The sequence below is a fragment of the Chiloscyllium punctatum genome, chromosome 37 (assembly GCF_047496795.1).
Source record: "Chiloscyllium punctatum isolate Juve2018m chromosome 37, sChiPun1.3, whole genome shotgun sequence".
Lineage (NCBI taxonomy): Eukaryota > Metazoa > Chordata > Chondrichthyes > Orectolobiformes > Hemiscylliidae > Chiloscyllium > Chiloscyllium punctatum.
This window is the reverse complement of record NC_092775.1, coordinates 6433218-6455322: the sequence shown is the minus strand read 5'-3', so window position 1 is coordinate 6455322 and position 22105 is coordinate 6433218. Positions and strand designations below refer to the sequence as shown.

General features: G+C 42.8%; 1 protein-coding gene across 2 annotated transcripts in view; it reads left to right on the top strand.

Annotated features, from left to right (window-relative positions):
* The window catches only part of angpt4 (angiopoietin 4), a 150161-nt gene that overhangs the window by 94224 nt on the left and 33832 nt on the right, over positions 1 to 22105 (top strand). For both annotated transcript variants that reach the window (XM_072556170.1, XM_072556169.1), the window contains one exon: positions 7332 to 7433. In XM_072556170.1, coding sequence (XP_072412271.1) covers positions 7332 to 7433 — 102 coding nt within the window. The remainder of the gene's footprint in view (positions 1 to 7331; positions 7434 to 22105) is intronic.

Here is a 22105-nt window from a genome sequence, read left to right as displayed (position 1 = left end):
ACCCTCTGGCTGAAGAAATCCCTCCTCAACTCAGTTCTAAAGGGTTGTCCCTTCAGTCTGAGGCTGTGCCCTCGGATCTTAGTCTCTCCTACTGTTTGAAACATCTTAGAACATAGAACAGTGCAGCACAGGAACCGGCTCTTTGGCCCACGATGTTGTGCCGAACATGAGGCCAAATTAAACTAATTCTTATATCCCTTCATCCTTTGCATGTCCATGTGCTTATCTAAAAGTCCCTTAAACACCCCTATCATATCTGCCTCCACCACCACTCCTGGCAGTGTGTTCCACACTCCTACAACTCTCTGTGCAAGAAACTTGCCCCTCACAGCTCCTTTGAACTTTTCCTCTCTCACCTTAAATGTTTGCCCCCTAGTTTTAGACATTTCAACTCTCTGAGAAAGATTCTGACTCTCAACCCTATCTCGTAATTTTACAGACTTCTATCAAGTCTCCCCTCAGCCTCCGCTGCTCCAGAGAAAACAATCCAACTTTTTCTAGCCTCTCCTTATAGTTTATACCCTCTAATCCAGGCAGCATCCTGGTAAACCTCTCCCACACCCTCTCCAAAGCCTCCACATCCTTCCCATAATGTGGCAACCAGAATTTGACACAATATTCCAAGTGTGGCCTAACCAAAGTCTTATAAAGCTGCAACATGACATCCTGACTCTTGTACTCAATTCCCCAACCAATAACGGCAAGCATGCCGTACACCTTCTTTACCACCCTGTCTCCTTGTGGGGCCACTTTCAGGGAGTAATGGACTTGAACCCTAAGATCCCTCTGTACATCAACGCTGTTCAGGGTCCTGCCATTAACTGTATACTTTTCCTTAATATTTGATCTCCTAAAGTGCAGCACCTCGCGCTTACCTGGATTAAACTCCACCTGCCATTTCTCTGCCCATATCTGCCGCTGATCTATATCCTGCTGTATCCTTTGACAACCAAAACTCCACTGATCTTTGTATCCTTTATTCCCATTCTCTGCCTTCAGCCAGTCAGCTAATTCTCTATGCATGCCGGAACCTTGCCCCGAACAAAATGGACTGTATTCTCGTTTAAGCAGCCTCCTGTGCAGTTCCTTCTGTAAAGGCCTTTCTGAAAATCCAAAAAGATTATATCCACTGACTCTCTTTTCTCTAACTTGCTCATTACCTCCTCAAAGAATTTAAACAGATTTCTCAGGCATGACCCATGTAGTGATTGGAACCAGGTGGACCTCACTGACTATGAGGTCATTGATTGGGGTTGTTAACCTGGGCCAATCAGGAAAGCCCTGGATGACCAATCTCCTCAGTTGAGGACTGACTCTGAATTGGCTGGCCACAGTAAATAAAGGGTGATCTGGTGACAGGACCTGGCCTCTGTGCAGTTATTTCAACCTGCAATGATGAAGCCATGATGACTCAGCCCTACTTTACCAATAACTTTCAATAACTCCTCAATCTCATAATGAACTTGAAAATCTTACCAAGGTCAGGCTAACTGACCTATAGTTCCCTATCTTCTGTATCCTTCCCTTCTTAAACAGGGGTGTTACATTAGCCATTTTCCAGTCCTTTGGCACCCTCTGACTCCAGTGATTCCTGAAAAATCACCACCAACGCCTCTACAGTCTCCTCAGCTATCACCTTCAGAACTCTGGGCTATAGTTCATCCAGTCCAGGTGATTTGCCACCTTCAGACTTTGCAGCTCCCCCAGTATCTTCTCCATAGAGATGGTTATTACACTCCCCTCTTTCCCTGACTCTCTTGAAGTTTGGTAGGGTTGCTGGTGTCTTCTACTGTGGAAACTGATTCAGAGCACCTGTTCGGTTCCTCCACTATTTCTTTGTTTCCTGTTACTACTTCTCCAGCCTCATTGTCCAGTGGCCCAACATCCACTCTCTCTTTCCATTTAGATATCTAAGGTACTCTTGCAATTTTCTTTTATAGTACGGCCTAGCTTATTCTCATGTTTCATCTTCTTCCCCTTTATTGCTTATTTTCTTTCTGATATCCTGACTACTGCTGGGAGACCTGTACATAATTCCCATCAGGTTCTTTTATCCTTTGTGGTTTCTCAACTCTACCTGTACAGATTCTACACCTCCTAGCTTTATTTCACTTCTTGCTGTTGGCTTAATTTCATTTCTTATGACAAGGCAACCCTGCCCCCTCTGCCCAACCACGTGTCCTTTCAGTAGGACATGTATCCTTGGATATTTAGTTCCCCAGCCCTGTGATACTCAAATCACCATACTGGCCAATTTTACCCTGCGTTACCAGCTCAGTTACCTTGTTTCATACACTGTGTGCATTTAATTACCCAACCCTCAGTCCTGTGTTGACTGTCCCCCTTCTCACAGTTGTGCCCTTATCTGCTGTACCTGACCCTTTCCATACTCTCTATCCTATTATGTGTTCTGTGTTGAATAAACTCTGCTGAGTTCTCCCCCCACCCCCTCTAACATTTTCCATGTAACTGAACGCCCCTATCTCACACAATTTAGTTTAAAGCCCTATCCACAACCCTCGCTATGCAAATGGACAGGACTGTGGTCCCAGTATGATTCAGGTGGAGCCCATCCCATTGGCATAGCTCCAGTACTGGTGCTGATGCCCCATGAAACATTTTATGATTAAAGACTTTATCCGGCACTAGGAAAATCACACCCAGTCTCGAAATGTTAACTGTGTTTCTCTCACCCTCAATATCTGTGGATATGGAATGTGGCTGTTTTGGGGTCAAACACAGGGAAATTTATTCATTGATTTGCTGGATGTAGGTTTGCTCGCTGAGCTGGAAGGTTCATTTCCAGACATTTCGTTACCTTACTAGGTAACATCTTCAGTGGGCCTCAAGCGAAACAATGCTGAAAATTCCTGCTTTCTATTTATGTGTTTGGGTTTCTTTGGTTGGTGATGTCATTTCCTGTGGTGAAGTCACTTCCTGTTCTTTTTCTCAGGGGATGGTAGATGGGGTCTAACTCAATGTGTTTGTTGATAGAATTCCGGTTGGAATGCCATGCTTCTAGGAATTCTCGAGCATGTCTTTGTTTGGCTTGTCCTAGGATGGATGTGTTGTCCTAGTCAAAGTGGTGTCCTTCCTTATCTTTATGTAAGGATATTAGTGAGAGTGGGTCATGTCTTTTTGTGGTTAGTTTATGTTCATACGGCTGGTGGCTAATTTTCTGCCTGTTTGTCCAAGGTAGTGTTTGTTCCAGTCCTTACACCGCATTTTGTAAATGACATTAGTTTTTGATTTGCTTTCTGAGACTCAACTGTTTCCTCTAGAATTGTAAATGGTTACAGCCAGTACTCTTTTAAAGCCTAAAAGAGGCTGGAAAACATGCGTGGATAAAAATACAACACAGGATTAACTTTGAGTGACAGTGGTTATGCTGCTAAATTAGTCATTCAGAGGTCAGGACTGATGATCTCAGAGATATAAGTTCAAACCCCATTGTAGCTGTTGGAATTGTATCATGAAATAAAGAGAGTGATTTGGTTCCAGGAAGCCATTCAGCTTGGAAATCTGGGAGACAAAGGTAATGTCATTTACAGAGACTATGAAACTACCTGATTGTTGGAAAAAGACATTGGTTTCCCATGAGGGAATGAAAACCCTTCATCAACTGGTCTGATCCATGTGTGCCTCCGAATCCACAAAGACCCTGTTTATTCAGAAACAAATTAGTTATCTACTCAAGTAACAACAAAATACTGCTGGTGCTAGAAATCTGAAACAAAAACAAATTGCTAGAGAAACTCAGCAGGTCTGGCAGCGTCTGTGGAGAACAAAACAGCATTACTGTTTAGAGTCCAGTATGACTCTTATTCAGATTTTCTTTGATAGCCAGCTCCTATGTTTTGTTCAGAAGGGTGACTCACCGTCACTATCACACTGACAATAAATACTGCCCTTACCAATGACACCCATATCCCAGGAATGAACTGGAATAAAGGTTCATTGGGAATTCACTTTAGCCCATTGATTCATGAAGCAAAATAGTAGAGAGAAATTGAGATTTCTACAGCAATAAGGTGCTTTGTTATTCTGTAAGATTGAATACAATACAAAACAGCACAGAAACAGGCTGTTCGGCCAACCAAGCCTGTACTGATTCCTAATCTCTATATAGACCTGCTACTTAATGTCCATGCATGGTTTCTGTCATTTTGCTTGCCTCCTATTCTTGTGTTTATCAAGATACACTTTACATGTTGATAAAGTGCCCCATCACCTACACTGGCAATGTGTACCAGGCACTACCCCACTCTATGTGAAAATTTTTCCCCAGACCTCTCCCCTAAACCTTCCCCTCTCTCCTTGAACCTGTGCCCTCATATAGTGGACCTTTCCACCCTGGGGAAAAGCCTCTGACTATCCACCTTATCCATGCCTCTCAGAACTTTGGAAACCTCTTTCAGGTCGCTCTGTCTTTCCACATACTCTCCACATACCTAAAACCCGCCAGACAGGCAACATTCTGGTCAACTTTCTCTGCACCCTCTCCAAAGTATCCACATCCTGCTGGTAGTGTGGTGTCCAGAACTGCGGGCAATGTTCCAAATGTGGCGTCACTAAAATTTCATACAATTCTAACATAACTTACCAACTTTTATATTCGATATCGCGGCTGATGAAGGCAAGTGTGCTGTATGCCATCTTGATTACTCTGGGCGGGAGGTTTGGCGGTGGATGGGAACAAGAGCTATGGATCAGAGGATGGGGTAGCTGGTGAACAGGCAGACACAGTGTGTAGAGATTCTCTGAGGATGGATGGACAGTTGATAGTGACCATGTGTAGTTGATAGTACAGTCAGTGTGATGGGCTGAAGTGTGTCTATTTTAACGTAAGAAGTGTCAGGAATAAGGCTGATGAACATAGAGCATGGATCAGTACTTGTAGCTACGATGTTGTGCGGAGACTTGGATAACACAGGGGCAGGAATGGTTGCTGACGTTCTGGAGTTTAGATATTTCAAAAGGAAAAGAGGTGAAGTGAAAAATGTGGGGGAGTTGCATTGCTAATCAGGGATAGTATAACTGCAGAAGGGGAGGGCATCAAAGAGTGTTTGTCTACAGAGTTAATATGGGTGGAAGTCAGAAACAGAAAGGAGCAGTCACTTTATTGCGAGTTTTCTACAGGCCCCCCAATAGCAACAGACACAGAGGAGCAGATTGGGAGGCAGATTTTGGAAAGGTGCAGAAGTACAGAGTTGTTATCATGGGTGACTTCAACTTCCCTAATATTGATTGGATGGAGCACACTTTTTCAGGTGTGTCCAGGAAGGATTCCTGACTCAATATGTAGATAGGCCAACTCGAGGGGAGGCCATATTGGATTTGGTGCTTGGCAACAAACCAGGTCAGGTGTCAGATCTCTCAGTGGGAGAGCATTTCGGTGATAGTGACCACAACTCACTGACCTTTACTAAACTCATGGACAGGGATAGGAGCAGACACTATGGAAAAATATTTAATTGTGGCAGGGGAAAGTTAAATGCTATTAGGCAGGAACTGTGGAGCATAAATTTGGAACAGATATTCTTGGAAATGCATGACAGAAATGTAGAGGTTGTTCAGAGAGCACTTGCTGCGAGTGCTGAATCGGTTTGACCCACTGAGGCAGGGAAGGAGTAGTAGGGTGAAGGATCCTTGGATAACAAGAAATGCAGAATATCCAGTCAAGAGGAACAAGGAAGCTTACTTAAGGTTGAGGAAGCAAGGATCAGACAGGGCTTTAGAGGGTTACAAGGTAGCCAGCAAGAAACTGAAGAATGGACTCAGGAGAGCTAGAAGGGGGCATGAAAAAGCCTTGGCAAGGTATTCTACACTTATGTGAGGAACAAGTGGATGGCCAGAGGGAGGGTAAGGCCAATCAGGAGAACATGTAGAGAACATGTACCTGGAGTCGGAAGAGGTAGAAGAAGTCCTTAATGAATACTGAGAGGGATCTTGTCATTTGTGAGAATAGTGTGAAACAGGCTGAAATGCATGAACAGGTTGATGTCAAGAAGGATGATGTTCTGAACATTTTGAAAAACATGAGGATAGGTAAGTCCCCTGGGCCAGACGGGATATACCCAAAGTTACTAGAGGAAGCAAGGGAATAGATTGCTGTGCCTTTTGTGATGATCTTTGTATCCTCACTGTCTACTGGAAAAGTGCCAGATGATTGGAGGGTGGCAAATGTTATTGCCTTGTTCAAGAAAAGGGACAGGGATAACCCTGGAAATACAGACCAGTCAGTCTATGTCAATGGTGAGCAAATTATTGGAGAGGATTGTGAGGGACAGGATTTATGATTATTTGGAAAAGCATAGTTTGATTAGAGATAGTCAGCATGGCTTTGTGAGGGGCAGGTATGCCTCACAAACCTTATTGAATTCTTTGAGGATATGACAAAACACATTGATGAAGGTGGAGCAGTAGACATGGCATAAATGGATTTTAGCAAGGCATTAAATAGGGTTCTCCATGGAAGGATCATTCAGAAAGTAAGGTGGCATGGGATAATGGGAAATTTGACTGTTTAGATACAGAATTGGCAGGCCCATAGAAGACAGAGGGTGGAAGTTGATGGAAAGTATTCAACCTGGAGTGGTGTTCCGCAGGGATCTGTTTTGGGACCTCTGCTCTTTGTGATTTTTATAAATGACTTGGATGTGGGTTAGTAAGTTTGCCGATGACACAGGGTTGGTGGAGTTGTGGATAGTGTGGAGGGCTGTTGTAGGTTACAATGGGACATTCACAGGATGTAGAACTGGGCTGAGAAGTGGCAGATGGAGTTCAACCTGGAAAAATGTGAAGTAATTCATTTTGGAAGGTTGAATTTGAACGCAAAATACAGGGTTAAAGACAGGATTCTTGGCAGTGTGGAGGAACAGAAGGATCTTGGGGTCCACATCCATAGATCCCTCAAAGTTGATAGCGTTGTTAAGAAGGCATACAGTGTATTGACTTTCATTAGCAGGGGGTTTGAGTTTAAAAGCCACAAGGTAGTGCTGCATCTTTATGTAGCCCTGGTGAGACAACAGTTGGAATATTGTGTTCAGTTCTGCTTGCCTCATTATAGGAAGGATGTAGAAGCTTTAGAGAGGATACAGACGAGATTTACCAGGATGCTGCCTGGACTGGAGGGCATGTCTTACGAAGAAAGTTTAAGGCAACTAGGGCAAGATTAAGCTGTCTCTGGCATTAAGTTGTCTGGCATTGCCTGCTCATTATATTCTGTGGCTTTTTGAGCCCTCCATTTAAACAACTGACATTCCAATGCCATTGAGCTTTGCACTCATGTGACTATGTACAGTGTCGGTTTTCCCTCTTTCTCTCGGCAGGTTTACTGTGACATGGAGACCAGTGGTGGGGGCTGGACTGTTATACAGAGGAGAGTGAATGGCAGCACAGACTTTCAGAGGAACTGGAGGGAGTATAAAATGGTGAGTAAAACACTTGCTTCGTTCGAGCATCCTTCACAAGCTGGGGACATCTGGAAGTGCTTACAACTACTGATGTATTTTTGTGACATGCAGTCACTCTTGAGATGGGTGTTACTTATTTGTTTTTGGAATTCAACTCTTTTATCCATGTTTGAACTAAGGCTTCAATGAGGTGAGGAGCTGAGTGGCCCTGGCTGAACCCAAACTGGGCGTTTCTGAGCAGGTTATTGCTGAGCAGGTGCTGCTTGATAGTTCTGTTGATGACACCTTTATTATGACACGGGGTAAACCCCTCTGCTAATTTAAAACCACCAACACAGAAAAGATCTATTCCATGCAATAATCTGTGAAAATTTGAGAAGTCAAGAACTATTTAAAGTAAAAATTAACAACTTTATTTCTTAAAGTATAGCAGAGATAAATTAATGACTATTTACAACTCTTTCCTCTAACCTATCTTTTAACTTCCCTTCTATAGTACTAGTCTGATAAAACTCCAGATTAAGATTTACAAAACTAAACTTCTTATCTCAAAACAAGGCAGCTTTTGGTTCTTCTCTGTATTCCTGCCTTCTTTTCTTCTTCTTGGAGATCCTGCTTCACAAGTTACTGATCAATAAAGGTACTTTTAAGAGAGCTATTCTGTGGGCAGTTTGCAAATGATGGCTTGGCAGTTCTCCTCCCAACTGTTCAATTTTCCCTGGTCTTATTACCTCCCCAAAGCTTTGTGTCGTTGGCTTTTAAGATTGTCACTAGACAAAATTCTATTGGATTGGAGTTTGTTTTTTGGGGGGTTATATTTAAACTGATTGACCTAATTCGAATCTGTTTTTGTCTCCAGGCAACCAGCTACCCTAGCTATGCCAGTAGCTGGAGCACACGTTACATTGTATCTTATTGAAAACACTTGGTACTGTCAGGTAGTCCTGCCAGCTTTTAACTCTCTTAAATGTACAGCACGCTCACATCTTCATAACATATCCCCCCTTCAGAAAAAATGAGCCATCATCATGAAAAAATGAGCCATCACCATGAAAAGATGGCTTAATTTTTTTTTCTATTTTTAAACACATTACCATAACAGACAGATAACTTTAACATAGGTACGCCTTAACTTCTTCCCATATACCTATATATATATCTAAACATTTTCAGTTAAATACTTGATAACACATCTGCAATTACATTCTTACAACCTGCAACATGTACGAATGCACAATTTTAAAATTAAGTCTGTAACCTAAGATTCCAATGAAATAATCTCAAATTCTTGTCTTTAAAGCGTTCTAAAAATGTAAGTGGATTGTGATCCCTGTACATAACTGTCTCTGACACATTGTTTGTGACATGCTCATTAAAATGTTGTAAGGCTAGTACCAAACTCAACAGTTCTTTTTTTGATTGTACAGTATTTCTTTTGGTGAATGTTGATCTTCTTTGAAAAGTAACCAACAGGCAGTTCAATCCTATCCTCACCTTCCTGTAGGAGTACAGCTCCAACCCCAATGTCACTAGCATCGATGGCAACTTTAAAAGGTTTTGAAAAGTTTAGTGTAGCTAAAACTGGTTTGGTGGTTAATATCAATTTCAAGTGGTCGAATACCTCCTGGCATTGTTCTGTCCATCAAAACTTTGTGTTCTTCTTCAGCAAATCGGTTAATGGTGCCACTACACTGCTGAGGTTTGGAACAAACTTCCGATAGAATCTGCTGAGTCCTAAGAGTCGAATCACCTCTTTCTTTGAGGTTGGCTGTGGAAATTCCTCGACGGCCTTTGTCTTTGCGTTCCGTGAGGTCAACCTTCCATGACCGGCGTTATGTCCCAAGAACGTCATCTCTGCTTTCGCAAATTCCGTTTTAAGTTTATCACTGGTTTTGCTTCTCCTAGTTGTTCAAAGAGCTCTGCCAACTGTACCATGTGATCTTTCCAGGACTTACTAAAAATCATTACATCGCCCAAATAGACTGCACAGTTTGTTTGCCCAGCCGCACCTCTGTTCATGAGTCTTTGGAGTGTGGCGGATGCGCTCTTCATTTCAAAGGGCATCACTTTAAAGAGATATAGCCCATTTGGGATTACAAATGCAGAAATTTCTTTCGTCGACTCTGATAAAGTTACCTGTCAGTAACCACGCATTAGGTCCACCTTGGTGATGAAACTGGCTTGTCTGATTTTCTCAATACAGTCCTCCAATCTCAGAATTGGATCTAAGTCCAATTTTGTAATGGCGCTGACCTTCTGATAATCCACGCAGAATCATTGAGTCCCATCCAGTTTGGGAACTAAGATGATCGGCGAACTCCACTCGCTCTGGCTTGGTTTGATGATGTTCTCATCGAGCATGGCCTTCACCTCCTTCTGGACCTGTCTGGCTTTGAAAGGATTAAGCCAATAGGGAGGTTGTTTTATCGGAGCAGTATTCCTTACGTTTACTTCATGTACAATTGCATTAGTCCTCCCCATCTGATTCTTACATATGTCCTTATACTGCAGTAACAAATCTTTCAACTGTGTTCTATGCTCCTGAGACAGATAGTTTACCAACGTATCCCACTCCTCAAGGACATCTTCATTTTTTAATCTATTTTGAGGCACATCAAAATCCACATCATCTGGATTTGATGCCTCACTCTGCGGAGCAGTAACTAACACCTGTTTCTCCAGTTCTTTCTCTCCAGTATAATACAGTTTCACATGACATATCCGATTCCTTTTTTTCCTGTCTGACATCTTTACGAGTTAGTTCAGCTGACTCAACTTCTTCTCAGTTTGATAGGGACTACTAAACCGACCTTTGAAGGGATCTCCTATCACTGGTATCAGTAATAACACGTCATCCCCTCAGGAAAACGTCCAAGTCTCAGAGTTTTTATCTGCCACCTGCTTCACTCTATGCTGTGCCCTATTCAGGTGCTGTTTAGCTAACTCTTCCTACTCGATCTAGTCTCTCCCTCACCTCCAATACATAATCTAAGTGTGAGATCTCCAGCATTGGTCCTGTCAATTTTTCTTTAATTATTTTCAAAGGGCCTCTCACTTCATGCCTGATAATTAACTCAAAGGGAGTGAACTGAATAGATTTGTTTGGGACATCTCTAATGGCAAATAACACAAATAGGATACTTTTATCCCAATCATTCGGGTAATCCTGACAGTATGCTCTCAACATGGTCTTCAAGGTCTGATGCCACCTTTCTAAAGATGGATAAGTACTTGGGACTACGATGTTGTGGCCATAACAGAGACGTGGGTTTCACAGGGGCAGGAATGGTTGCTTGATGTCCCAGGGTTTGGAACATTTAGAAAGAACAGGGAGGGATGATCCAAGATGGCGGCGACCCAGCAAGTCTGAGTCTATAGTGCTCCTCCCAAGACTTGGGCAAAGTAGGCCACCCTCTTCCTCCACCCTCACCAAATCACCTAAAATAGTTTTACTTAATGTAATTAGTTGCTCAGTACTGAATTTAAACAATTTAATCTCCAGTAAAAATGACTAAAGGGAAGGGAGCTCGCAGTTCTCAGCAGGCAGGAACCCCCTCCCCCACCCTCTCTAGCTGCAGGAGAGGCATCCGCAGCCGTCCCGGGGGACTTATCTACAGTGGCGAGCCTCATGGAAATAATCTCCAAACTTGGCGCGAAGATCGATGCCTTAATTGAAGAGTCCCGGAGCCGATGGGACTCACTCTCAGCCGCGCTACAAAAGCAAGACCACGACATCAAGGGAATCACGCGCCAAGTCAGAGGGGCGGAGCTAAAGGCCGCAACTTCCGAGACTACAGCAGAATCGGCCGTGGATTGGGTCCGGACTCTCAAACAGCGAATCACATTGACGACCTCGAGAATCAAGGTCGTCGAAAAAATATTTGTTTGCTGGGCCTTCCCGAGCAGGAAGAGGAAGGCCAGCTTACAGCGTTTCTCGAAGAGTGGCTTCCACAGCTTTTAAATCTGGATGCTGGATCAGGCCAGGTAAGGGTAGAATGGGCCTACCGGGTTGCAATACGTGGGCCCGGCTCGAACCAGCGCCCCTGCCCAGTCCTGTTCTGGCTGCAGAGCTATAAGGAGAGGCAGATGCTCTTAGAAGTTTCCAGAAATCTTGGGAAAGATTCCTAGCCATGATTTACAAAGGATCCAAGATTATGTTATTCCAGGACTTTTCCCCAGCTCTGGTCTGAAAGAGGAAGGTGTTTGATGAAGTGAAGAAGTGTTTAAGGGACTTAAATATTCAGTACTCCTTACGCTACTCAGCGACGCTACGCTTAAACCATGAAGGGTCCGTGTATAACTTCGGATCACCGGAAAAGGCAAAGGAATTTTGGACTCTCTTAGATAAATTGTAAGAGTTAATTGATGTTGTTTTGCTCTCCTCCCACCCCGGTTTACACCCCCCTTTTTTTAATATTAATCCCTTTCATTACCTTACTGTTTAATATTATCTTCAGGGGGTGGGGAGAGGGATTTATTTATTTGTTCTCTACTTAGCGATTTTCTTCCCCCCTCTTTTTTTTAAAATAGATATTTATATAGGCTGGGGGGGTCTGGTTAATGTAGGTGGGGAGATGTGGTTACCTTATCCTATTTTATCTCTGTCTTTAGGAGTGGTGTTGTTTTCCCCTGTTATTTTGTATTACTATATTTAATTATTTCTATATTTAGTCATATATGTTTATACATGGCATTAACATTACTAAATATATCCAAGTGTTGGTGTGGGTGGGTGGGGGTGAGCAGGGTGCTCACTGTTAATTCTAGCTCTGTAGTATATTTGAATTTTCTTCATCCTATCGTGGGGTGCCTGGGTCAAGGGTGGGGCACTGGTTAGTAGAGGATATGATGGGCTTTTGGAAAGGAAGTGATGCCCCCGGGAACAAGGGGGAAATTCTCCATTTAAATTTTTTTTTATTTAGAAATAGTTTTTTATTATATCAGTGTGAGTGTATTAAAGAGCCTTTATTTTTGTGAATTTTATATGCTCTATGCTCGGGATGTTCTGGATAGGGTTTCTTCTCCCAAGGAGTCTCGGACTTGCCCGGTGATTATGGTTGGTCAGTCGGTTAAGTGGTGCACCTGGAATGTCAAGGGGAGTAATTCACCAGTCAAAAGGAAGAAAATATTAGCAAATCTAAAGAAAGAAAGGATTGATATAGCTCTCCTACAGGAGACACACTTATTGGATAAAGACAACTTGAAATTATGACAGAGTGGATTTGATCAGGCCTTGTTTTCTTCCTTCAGCTGAAAAAAGTAGGGGAGTTGTTATCCTTATTTGGAAGAATTTCCCTTCCAAAATCCTAAATCAGATAAAAGATGAATCTGGACGATATATTCTGATTAAAACCCTTATAAATGGAGAGGAATATGGGATTTTAAATTTGTATTGCCCCCCGGAACATCTTTTTAAATTTATCACAGAAGCCTTCTCAAAATTGATGGCTCTCGGTGCCCGTCATACAATTATAGGGGGAGATTTTAATTGTATTATGGATCCAGAAACAGATAGGATTCCCAAGAGTACTGCAGGAGTATCTCCCAGATCTAGACAATTGGTGGATTTGAACAAAGAATTAGGACTAGTAGATGTATGGAGATGCTTTCATCCACAGGGCAGAGATTTTTCTTTTTACTCCAATCCACATAAATGTCATACCAGAATCGATATGTTTTTTGCCCCCTTGATTTTTAAAAATTCCATATCATCCTGTAAAATAGGCAGTATAGCAATTTCCGATCATGCTGCTGTATATATGGAAATCAAGGTGAGGAACAATGAGACCTTCCCCCAGCATTGGCGTATGGACCCCTTCCTGATGAAAGATAGTAAATTTGTAAAGTACTTCTCTCAAGAATTTAAAACTTTTTTAGAAATTAATTCAGGTACGGCTAGCAACCCATCAATGATGTGGGAGACCATCAAAGCTTACGCATGAGGTTTGATCATTTCATGCTCAGCGACCCAGAAAAAATTAAAGGGAGAACAACAGCGTCTGCTTGAAGCTCGCTTAAAAACAGCTGAAACAACATACACTGACAGACCTTCTATTGTCAAATTACAAGGGATTATGGCCCTTCAGACAGCTCTAAGCACCACGCTTACCCAAACGGCTGAGGGAAATATTATTTGCAAAACAAACGTTATATGAATTTGGCGATAAACCTGGTAGATATTTAGCATTTCTCGCAAAGAAAAAGAAAGCCCCTCAAACTATCACGTCTATCAAGGAAGGTGTGGGTATTCTGACTCATGATCATAAAAAGATTAACGCAATCTTTAGAAAATTTTATTCTGATTTATATAAATCGCAGGATTGCGAAGGCAGGACTAGGAGGATGCAGTCATTTTTTTAAAAACCTGACCTTTCCGGACCTAACTCCGGAACAGGTATCGGTCTTGAATGTTCCCCTAACAATCCAAGAAATACTTGACGCAATCAGGCAACTTCAGAGCGGTAAGGCACCCGGCCCAGATGGCTTTCAAGCTGAATTCTATAATATTGGCTGGTCCACTTATGGACATATATAACTATTCGTATAGTCAGGGTTGTCTCCCGCCTTCGCTGAAAGAGGCGAATATCTCTCTTATCCTCAAAAAAATGAAAAGGACCCAGAAGACTGCGCGTCTTACAGAACAATATCCTTGCTAAATGTAGATTTTTAAATCCTCTCGAAAACGTTAGCATTGAGGCTCGAAAGGGTATTGCCACATATCATAAAGGAGGACCAGACAGGGTTTATTAAGGGCCGTAGATCATCCAATAATATTAGAAGGGTTTTGAATGTGATTCAAGCCTGCCATCAGGGAAAGATACCAGGAGTAATAGTCCCATTAGATGCAGAAAAGGCATTCGACAGAGTTGAATGGTCATATTTGTTTCACACATTGGAAAGGTTTGGCGTTGGAAAGGTGTTTACCAAATGGGTCTGAACACTGTATAGCGATACCAAAGCAGTTGTGATTACCAATGGATTAAACTCGGATAGCTTCAGTGTGGATAGGGGATCCATCAGGGATGTCCTCTTTCGCCATGGCTATTTCCGCTAATAATCAAGTCACTAGCAGAAGCTATACGGGCTGATCCTAATATAACGGCCCCGAGGATTGGTAGAGGTAAACATAAAATTACCCTTTATGCAGATGATGTTCTTCTATTTCTCAGTAATCCTTTGATGTCCGTGCCTCGCTTAATCCAAGTTATTAATACATTTAGTGTATTTTCAGGCTATAAAATTAATTTCTTAAAATCGGAGGCTATGCCAATGGATGGCCTTGGTAGTGTATCCCACTTATTGGATAGACCCCACTTTCCCTTTTGGTGGTCCCTGGAGGGTTTCTTATATTTAGACATTTTTATTACCCCAGTATTTGGTCAGTTATACAAGGCTAACTTTGTGCATTTACTGGAAAGGATAAGACCATAAGACATAGGAGTGGAAGTAAGGGCAGGACCTCCAGTGATGGGGAGATCTTCCAATTTCCTGGCTAGGTAGAATAGCACTAATTAAAATGACTGTGCTGCCCCATCTCCTATACCCTATGAGAATGCTTCCAGTGATGCTGCCAAGGCTGGCACTACATAAATTATATGGCTAGTTGGGTTCCTTTATCTGGAATCATAGACGGCCCCTCATTAAGCTGAAGAAGCTACAGCTTCCACAGGCAAGGGGCAGATCGGATTTCTCAGATTCTAGGAAATATCAGTTAAGTTCCCTAATATGTTACACAGCTGATTGGGTCTTGTCTGATCCGCAATCAATCTGGCTGGACATTGAGGCTTCTCAAGTAAAATGCCCACTTATTAACCTTCTATTTTCAGACAAGAGGAAAATCATTACGGATCAATGTAAAAACCCTATAATACTAAACACAATTAAAGCTTGGAATATAATGCCGCAAAATGAGGGCAACTCACATAAAACATCCCCCTCTGCTCCGATAGTGGGAGCATGGGGATTTCAACCGGGGCTTACAGATGTCACTTTCAAACTCTGGAGATCCAAGGGTTTCTCATGTTTAGGGGATCTGTTTAAAGAAGGGGTCCTGATGTCTTTTGAACAGCTGCGTCAGAAATTTGGATTACCTAAAGGAAACCTCTTTCGATACTTCAAAATACGAGACTACATACAGAAGAAGACTACGTTATTAGATAGTCTTTATAAATCAGACAGAGAACGTAGAGTGCTATGGCCAATGGGGGTATCTTCCATAAGCACTATTTAACATTTATTACATGATGAAGCATCGGGAGATATGAACAATCTGCTTAAAACATGGGATCAGGATTTGGGACTGGAAATCTCGATAGAAATGTGAAATGACGTTTGGAAAAATGCCAGAAAAATTTCCATCTGCACCAGAACTCAGGCCATTCAGTTGAAGATACTTCATAGGGACCATATAACACCGGACCCATTGGCAAAATTTAAGGCAGGAGCATCTCCAATGTGTCCCAAATGTAAAATAGAGGTGGGCACTCTTGTACATTGCTTATGGACCTGTCATAAGATCCGTAGATATTGGACTAAAGTAGCAAGTGCTCTGACAGAAATCTTAGGACCGGAAATTAGAGTGGACCCTATATCTCTCCTTTTGGGTGTTTCGAACTTACCCTCCCTGGATACGCACAGTAAGAGATTATTTTCCATTCTCTCTTTCTGTGCAAGGAAAAATATTTTGGCTGAGGGCCCCCCTGGACTTTCGAATTGGCACAGATTAATCATGGAATGTATTCCCCTTGACTTCCTTACAAATATGGTGCACCGAAAGACCGAATTATTCCATAAAATATACAGCAGCCCTTCTTGAATTACACAAATACAGATATTTCGGCCATCCTAACAAGGGCTTTTATTTAATTGAGATGGCAAACCTGGCTGGTCCAGGGCCCCTTGGGAGAGGAATCCCGCACGAATACAGATTTTGTTATGATTTGATGTTAACACATTCCGAGCATGTATCTCACCACCCAATTTCTGTGTTATCCGTTGGTTTTTTTCCCTTGAATAATGTAAAAGACCTAATTATACATTCTGGTTAGTTGTAGGTTAGATTAGTAGTGAGTTGAGTTTTGTGTTTTTTTTCTCTCGGCATCTCTTTTTTCTGTTTGATAGATTTTGATTATTATTTATTTAAGATTTAATTGTATATTAGTGTTTAGACTTGGGTTTTTTTTTATTTGTAAACTTGTAAAAATATGTTAAATTTTCAATAAAAATATCTATTAATAAAAAAGAAAGAACAGGGAGGGTGGAAAAAGAGGAGGGGGTGTATCATTGCTAATCAGAGAGTGCATCACAGCTACAGAAACAAAGGTTGTTGAGGGAGGTTTGTCTACTGAGTCAGTCTGGGTGGGAGTTAGGAACAACAAAGGAACAGCCACCGCATTGGGGGTTTTCTACAGACCCTCTAATGGCAGTAGAGAGATTGAAAATCTCATAGGCGGGCGGATTCTGGAAAAATGCAAAAGTAGCAGGGTTGTTGTTATGGGTGATTTCAACTTTCCCAATTTCGACTGGAACTTCCTAAGTGCAAATGGTTTGGATGGAGCCGTTTTTGTCAGGTGTGTTCAGGAGGGTTTCCTTACTCAGTATGTAGACAGACCGACGAGGGGAGAGGCCATTTTGGATTTGGTGCTCGGCAATGAGCCAAGACAGGTGTCAGATCTTGCGGTGGGAGAGCATTTTGGTGACAGTGATCACAACTGCCTCACATTTAGTGAAGCCTTGGAGAGGGAAAGGAGCAATTACCAAGGGAAGATATTTAATTGGGGAAAAGGAAATTGTGACGCTATCAGACAGGAGTTGGGAAGTATAGACTGGGAGCAATTGTTCCACAGAAAGGGCACAGCAGACATATGGAGACTATTTAAGGAGCAGTTGTTTGTGAGTGATGCACAAATTTGTTCCTCTGAGATAGGTAAGAAGGGATAAGATTAAGTAACCTTGGATGACAAGAACAGAGGAACTTCTCGTCAAAAGGAAGAAGGCATCTTATGTAAGGTGGAGGAAGCAAGGATCTAGTACAGCTTTAGAGGATTACAGGCTTGCTAAAAAGGAGCTCGGAGAGCCAGGAGGGGGCACGAAAAAGGCTTGGCAAGAAGGATTAGGGAGAACCCAAAGGCATTTTATTCATACATGAGGAATAAGAGAATGATCAGGGAGAAGGTAGGGCTGATCAAGGATAGAGTAGGGAACTTGTGCTTGGAGTCTGAGCAGATAGGGGAAACCCTAAATGAGTTTTTTGCTTCGGTTTTCACCAAGGAAAGGGAACTTGTTGTAAATGAAATCTTAGAGGAGCTGGGATACGGTCTTGAACAGATCAAGATTGATGAAGTTGATGTGCTAGAAATTTTGGAAAACATTAAGATTGATAAGTCCCCAGGGCCAGACCAGATTTATCCTAGGCTGCTCTGGGAAGTGAGAAAGGAGGTTACTAAGCTGCTGACGAGGATATTTGCCTCCTCACTCTCCACAGGAGTCGTACCGGAGAATTGGAAGGAGGCGAATGTTGTTCCTCTTTTCAAGAAGGGGAATAGGGAAATCCCTGGTAATTACAGAACAGTCAGTCTTACGTCTGTGGTCAGCAAAGTTTTGGAAAGAATTCTGAGGGCTAGGATTTATGATTATTTGGCAAGGCATAGTGTGATTAAAGGCAGTGAGCATGGCTTTGTGAGGGGCAGGTCACGCTGTGTTCTTGGGCCTCTGTTCTTTGTAGTTTTTATAAATGACTTGGATGAGGAGGTTGAGGGGTGGGTTAGTAAATTTGCAGATGGCACAAAGGCTGGAGGTGTAGTCGATAGTATAGAGGGCTACTGCAGGCTACAGCACGACATAGACAGGAAGCAGAGCTGGGCTGAGAAATGGCAGATGGAGTTCAACCTGGATAAAGGCGAAGTGATGCATTTTGGAAGGTCGAACTCGAATGCTGAATATAGGATTAAAGACAGGATTCTTGGCAGTGTGGAGGAACAGAGGATCTGGGTGTGCAAGTACATAGATCCCTCAAAGTTGCCACCCAAGTGGATAGAGGTTTTAAGAAAGCATATGGTGTTTTGGCTTTCATTAACAGGGGGATTGAGTTTAAGAGCTGCAAGGTTTTGCTGCAGCTCTACAAGTCCCTGGTGAGACCACACTTGGAATATTGTGTCCAGTTCTGGCCGCCCTACTATAGGAAAGATGTAGAGGCTTTGGAGAGGGTGCAAAGAAGGTTTACAAGGATGCTGCCTGGACTGGAGGGCTTGCCTTATGAAGAAAGGTTGAATAAGCTTGGACTTTTCTCTCTGGAGAGAAGGAGGAAGAGAGGAGACCTGATCGAGGTGTACAAGATAATGAGAGGAATAGATAGAGTCAATAGCCAGAGACTTTTCCCCAGGGCAGGATTGACTGGTACGAGAAGTCATCGTTTGAATATATTCGGAGGAAGGTATAAAGGAGATGTCAGAGGTCGGTTCTTTATGCAGAGAGTTGTGAATGCATGGAATGCGTTGCCAGCTGAGGTGGTGGAAGCGAAGTCATTGGGGACATTTAAGCGGCTGCTGGACATGCACATGGACCGCTGTGGGTTGAGGGGTGTGTAGGTTAAGTTACTATATTTTACATTGGGATTAAATCTCGGCACAACATCGTGGCCCAAAGGGCCTGTTCTGTGCTGTACTTTTCTATGTTCTATGTAAAGCTCCCTGGGATTCAGGATGATACTGGATTTAAAGTGCTGGGTACCTAAGCTATCCATAACCTCCTTAAACAGTAAAATGTGACCCTTGGTCTGACTGAATCTCTCTGGATAGCCCATACCATGTGAAGAAAGATACTAACTCCTCTACTACCCTTTTTTGCCTTGATACTCCGGAAATCTGGTAGATCCGTCCATTCTGGTTATCAAGTACTGATTCCCACTTTTAGTTTTCAGGAGGAGACCTACACTCAATTATAACCCGTGTGAAAGGTTCTTCAAATACGGGAATTGGCAACAAAGGGCTGGTTTTATTACCGCCTGTGGCTTACCTCCCATTTGGCATATATGATACATACGGCAAAAGTTAACCACATCCTTGTGCATTCCAGGCCAGGAAAAATGTTTTTGTACCTTAGCCTGAGTCCTTTATGCACCTAGGCGACCTCATACAGGTATTTCATGTCCTACCCGTAACACTTCCTGTGTGTACGCTACCGGCAACACAATCTGGTGTACTTTGGCCCATTTCTCCTCTGCACTAACCTGCCGTGGTCTCTATTTCTACCTTAGCATTCTATCTTTCAGATAATAACCCTCCAGAATATTCTCTACCTCCTTTTCAGAGTATGCATCCACATATATATTTTTAAATGTCTTGTCTTGCTGTTGCAAGTCTCTTAGTCCTTAAAGAATAAACATTTCTGTCTGACCCTCTGTCTGTTCAGGCTTTTCCTGTATCATTACATCAAAACAAAATGTCTGCTAACTGAACCTCAACTCCATCTTCCTCTTTACTTTTCACTTTGTGCTGTTAGAGAGTCATTAAGTCATAGAGATGTAGAGCATGGAAACAGACCCTTCGGTCCCCAACCCGTCCATACCGACCAGATATCCCAACCCAATCTAGTCCCACCTGCCAGCACCCAGCCCATATCCCTCCAAACCCTTCCTATTCATATACCCATCCAAATGCCTTTTAAATGTTACAATTGTACCAACTTCCACCAATTCCTCTGGCAGCTCATTCCATATATGTACCACCCTCTGTGTGAAAAGGTTGCCCCTTAGGTCTCTTTTATATCATTCTCCTCTCACCCTAAACCTATGTCCTCTAGTTCTGGACTCCCCAACCCCAGGGAAAAGACTTTGTCTATTTATCCTATCCACTCCCCTCATAATTTTGCAAACCTCTATAAGGTCACCCCTCAGCCTCCGATGCTCCAGGGAAAACAGCCCCAGCCTGTTCAGCCTCTCCCTATAAATCAAATCCTCCAACCCTGGCAACATCCTTGTAAATCTTTTCTGAACCCTTTCAAATTTCATAACATCTTTCCGATAGAAAGGAGACCAGAATTGCATGCAATATTCCAACAGTGGCCTAACCAATGTCCTGTACTCAATACTCTGACCAATAAGGAAAAGCATACCAAGCGCTTTCTTCACTATCCTATCTACCTGTGTCTCCACTTTCAATGAGCTATGAACCTGCACTCCAAGGTCTCTTTGTTCAGTAACACTCCCTAGGACCTTACCATTAAGTGTCTAAGTCCTGCTAAGATTTGCTTTCCCAAAACGCAGCACCTTGCATTTATCTGAATTAAACTCCATCTGCCACTTCTCAGCCCATTGGTCCATCTGGTCCAGATCCTTTTGTAATCTGAGGTAACCTTCTTCGCTGTCCACTACACCTCCAATTTTGGTGTCATCTGCAAACTTACTCATTGTACCTCTTATGCTCTCATCCAAATCATTTACGTAAATGACAAAAAGGAGAGGACCCAGCACCGATCCTTGTGGCACTCCACTGGTCACAGGTCTCCAGTCTGAAAAACAACCCTCCACCACCACCTTTGAGCCCATTCTGTATCCAAATCACTAGTTCGCCCTGTATTCTGTGAGATCTAACCTTGCTCACCAGTATCTGATGGGGAACCTTGTCGAACACCTTACTGAAGTCCATATAGATCACATCTACCGTGCTGCCCTCATCAATCCTCTTTATTACTTCCTCAAAAAACTCAATCAAGTTTGTGAGACATGATTTCCCACACACAAAGCCATGTTGACTATCCCTAATAAGTCCTTGCCTTTCCAAATACATGTACATCCTGTCCCTCAGGATTCACTCCAACAACTTGCCCACCACTTGTTAATTGTGATAGTGGGATCTGGTTACTACATAGTCCGGGAAAATACCAGGATATTTCTGTTTTAACTCATCAGTTTCTCGGTCTTCCTTGGCTTCTCCACAACAAGGGGTACCACTCCCACCCTGGATCCTGCCAAATCATTCCCAAGAACAAACTGAATTCCTGGAATTGATACTCTGTCAATCACTCCCACTGTAACTCCCCCAGACATGAGTTGACACTCCAACCTGATCTTATATAGGGGAATGCTAAATTTCTGTCCATCTATCCCACAAGTTACCACTTTCTCGGGTAACAGATCAGAAAGAGTGCATATTCGCTCATCTCCTACAATTGGCGACTGGTTAGATCCTGTATCTCTCAAAATTATAACTTCTTGTCCTCCTCCCCTTGTTTTTTCTGACTAAACTTTACCCACAGAAGCAAATTCTTTGCAGAGATCATGTACTAACTCCATACCCAGTCGCTGCCCAGGCTGTACACTCTCCTGTAGCTCCTCGGCTTTTCTTGGGGTCTCCTTTACTACCTTCACTAATTCCACTGTCTTAGCTTTTTTTACCACAGTGCCTTTCTTTAATGACCAGCACAGTGACTTCACATGTCCCACTTTCCCACAGTGGAAACACCTGAGGCCTTTCACCTCCTTTCCACCCTCTTGGGCTTCTTTTTTATCCTGTGATAAACACTTACCAGTGATCTCTACTCTTGGGTTCGTAGTGTAGGATCTCCCCTTCCCCCAACTTCTATCCCTCCTAGGATGAAGTTCTGGCCGCAAGCTTGTCTTTTGCACCAACACGTATTCATCTGCTAATTCTGCTGCCCTTCTCACTTCCTGAACTTCCTGTTCCCCCACTTGA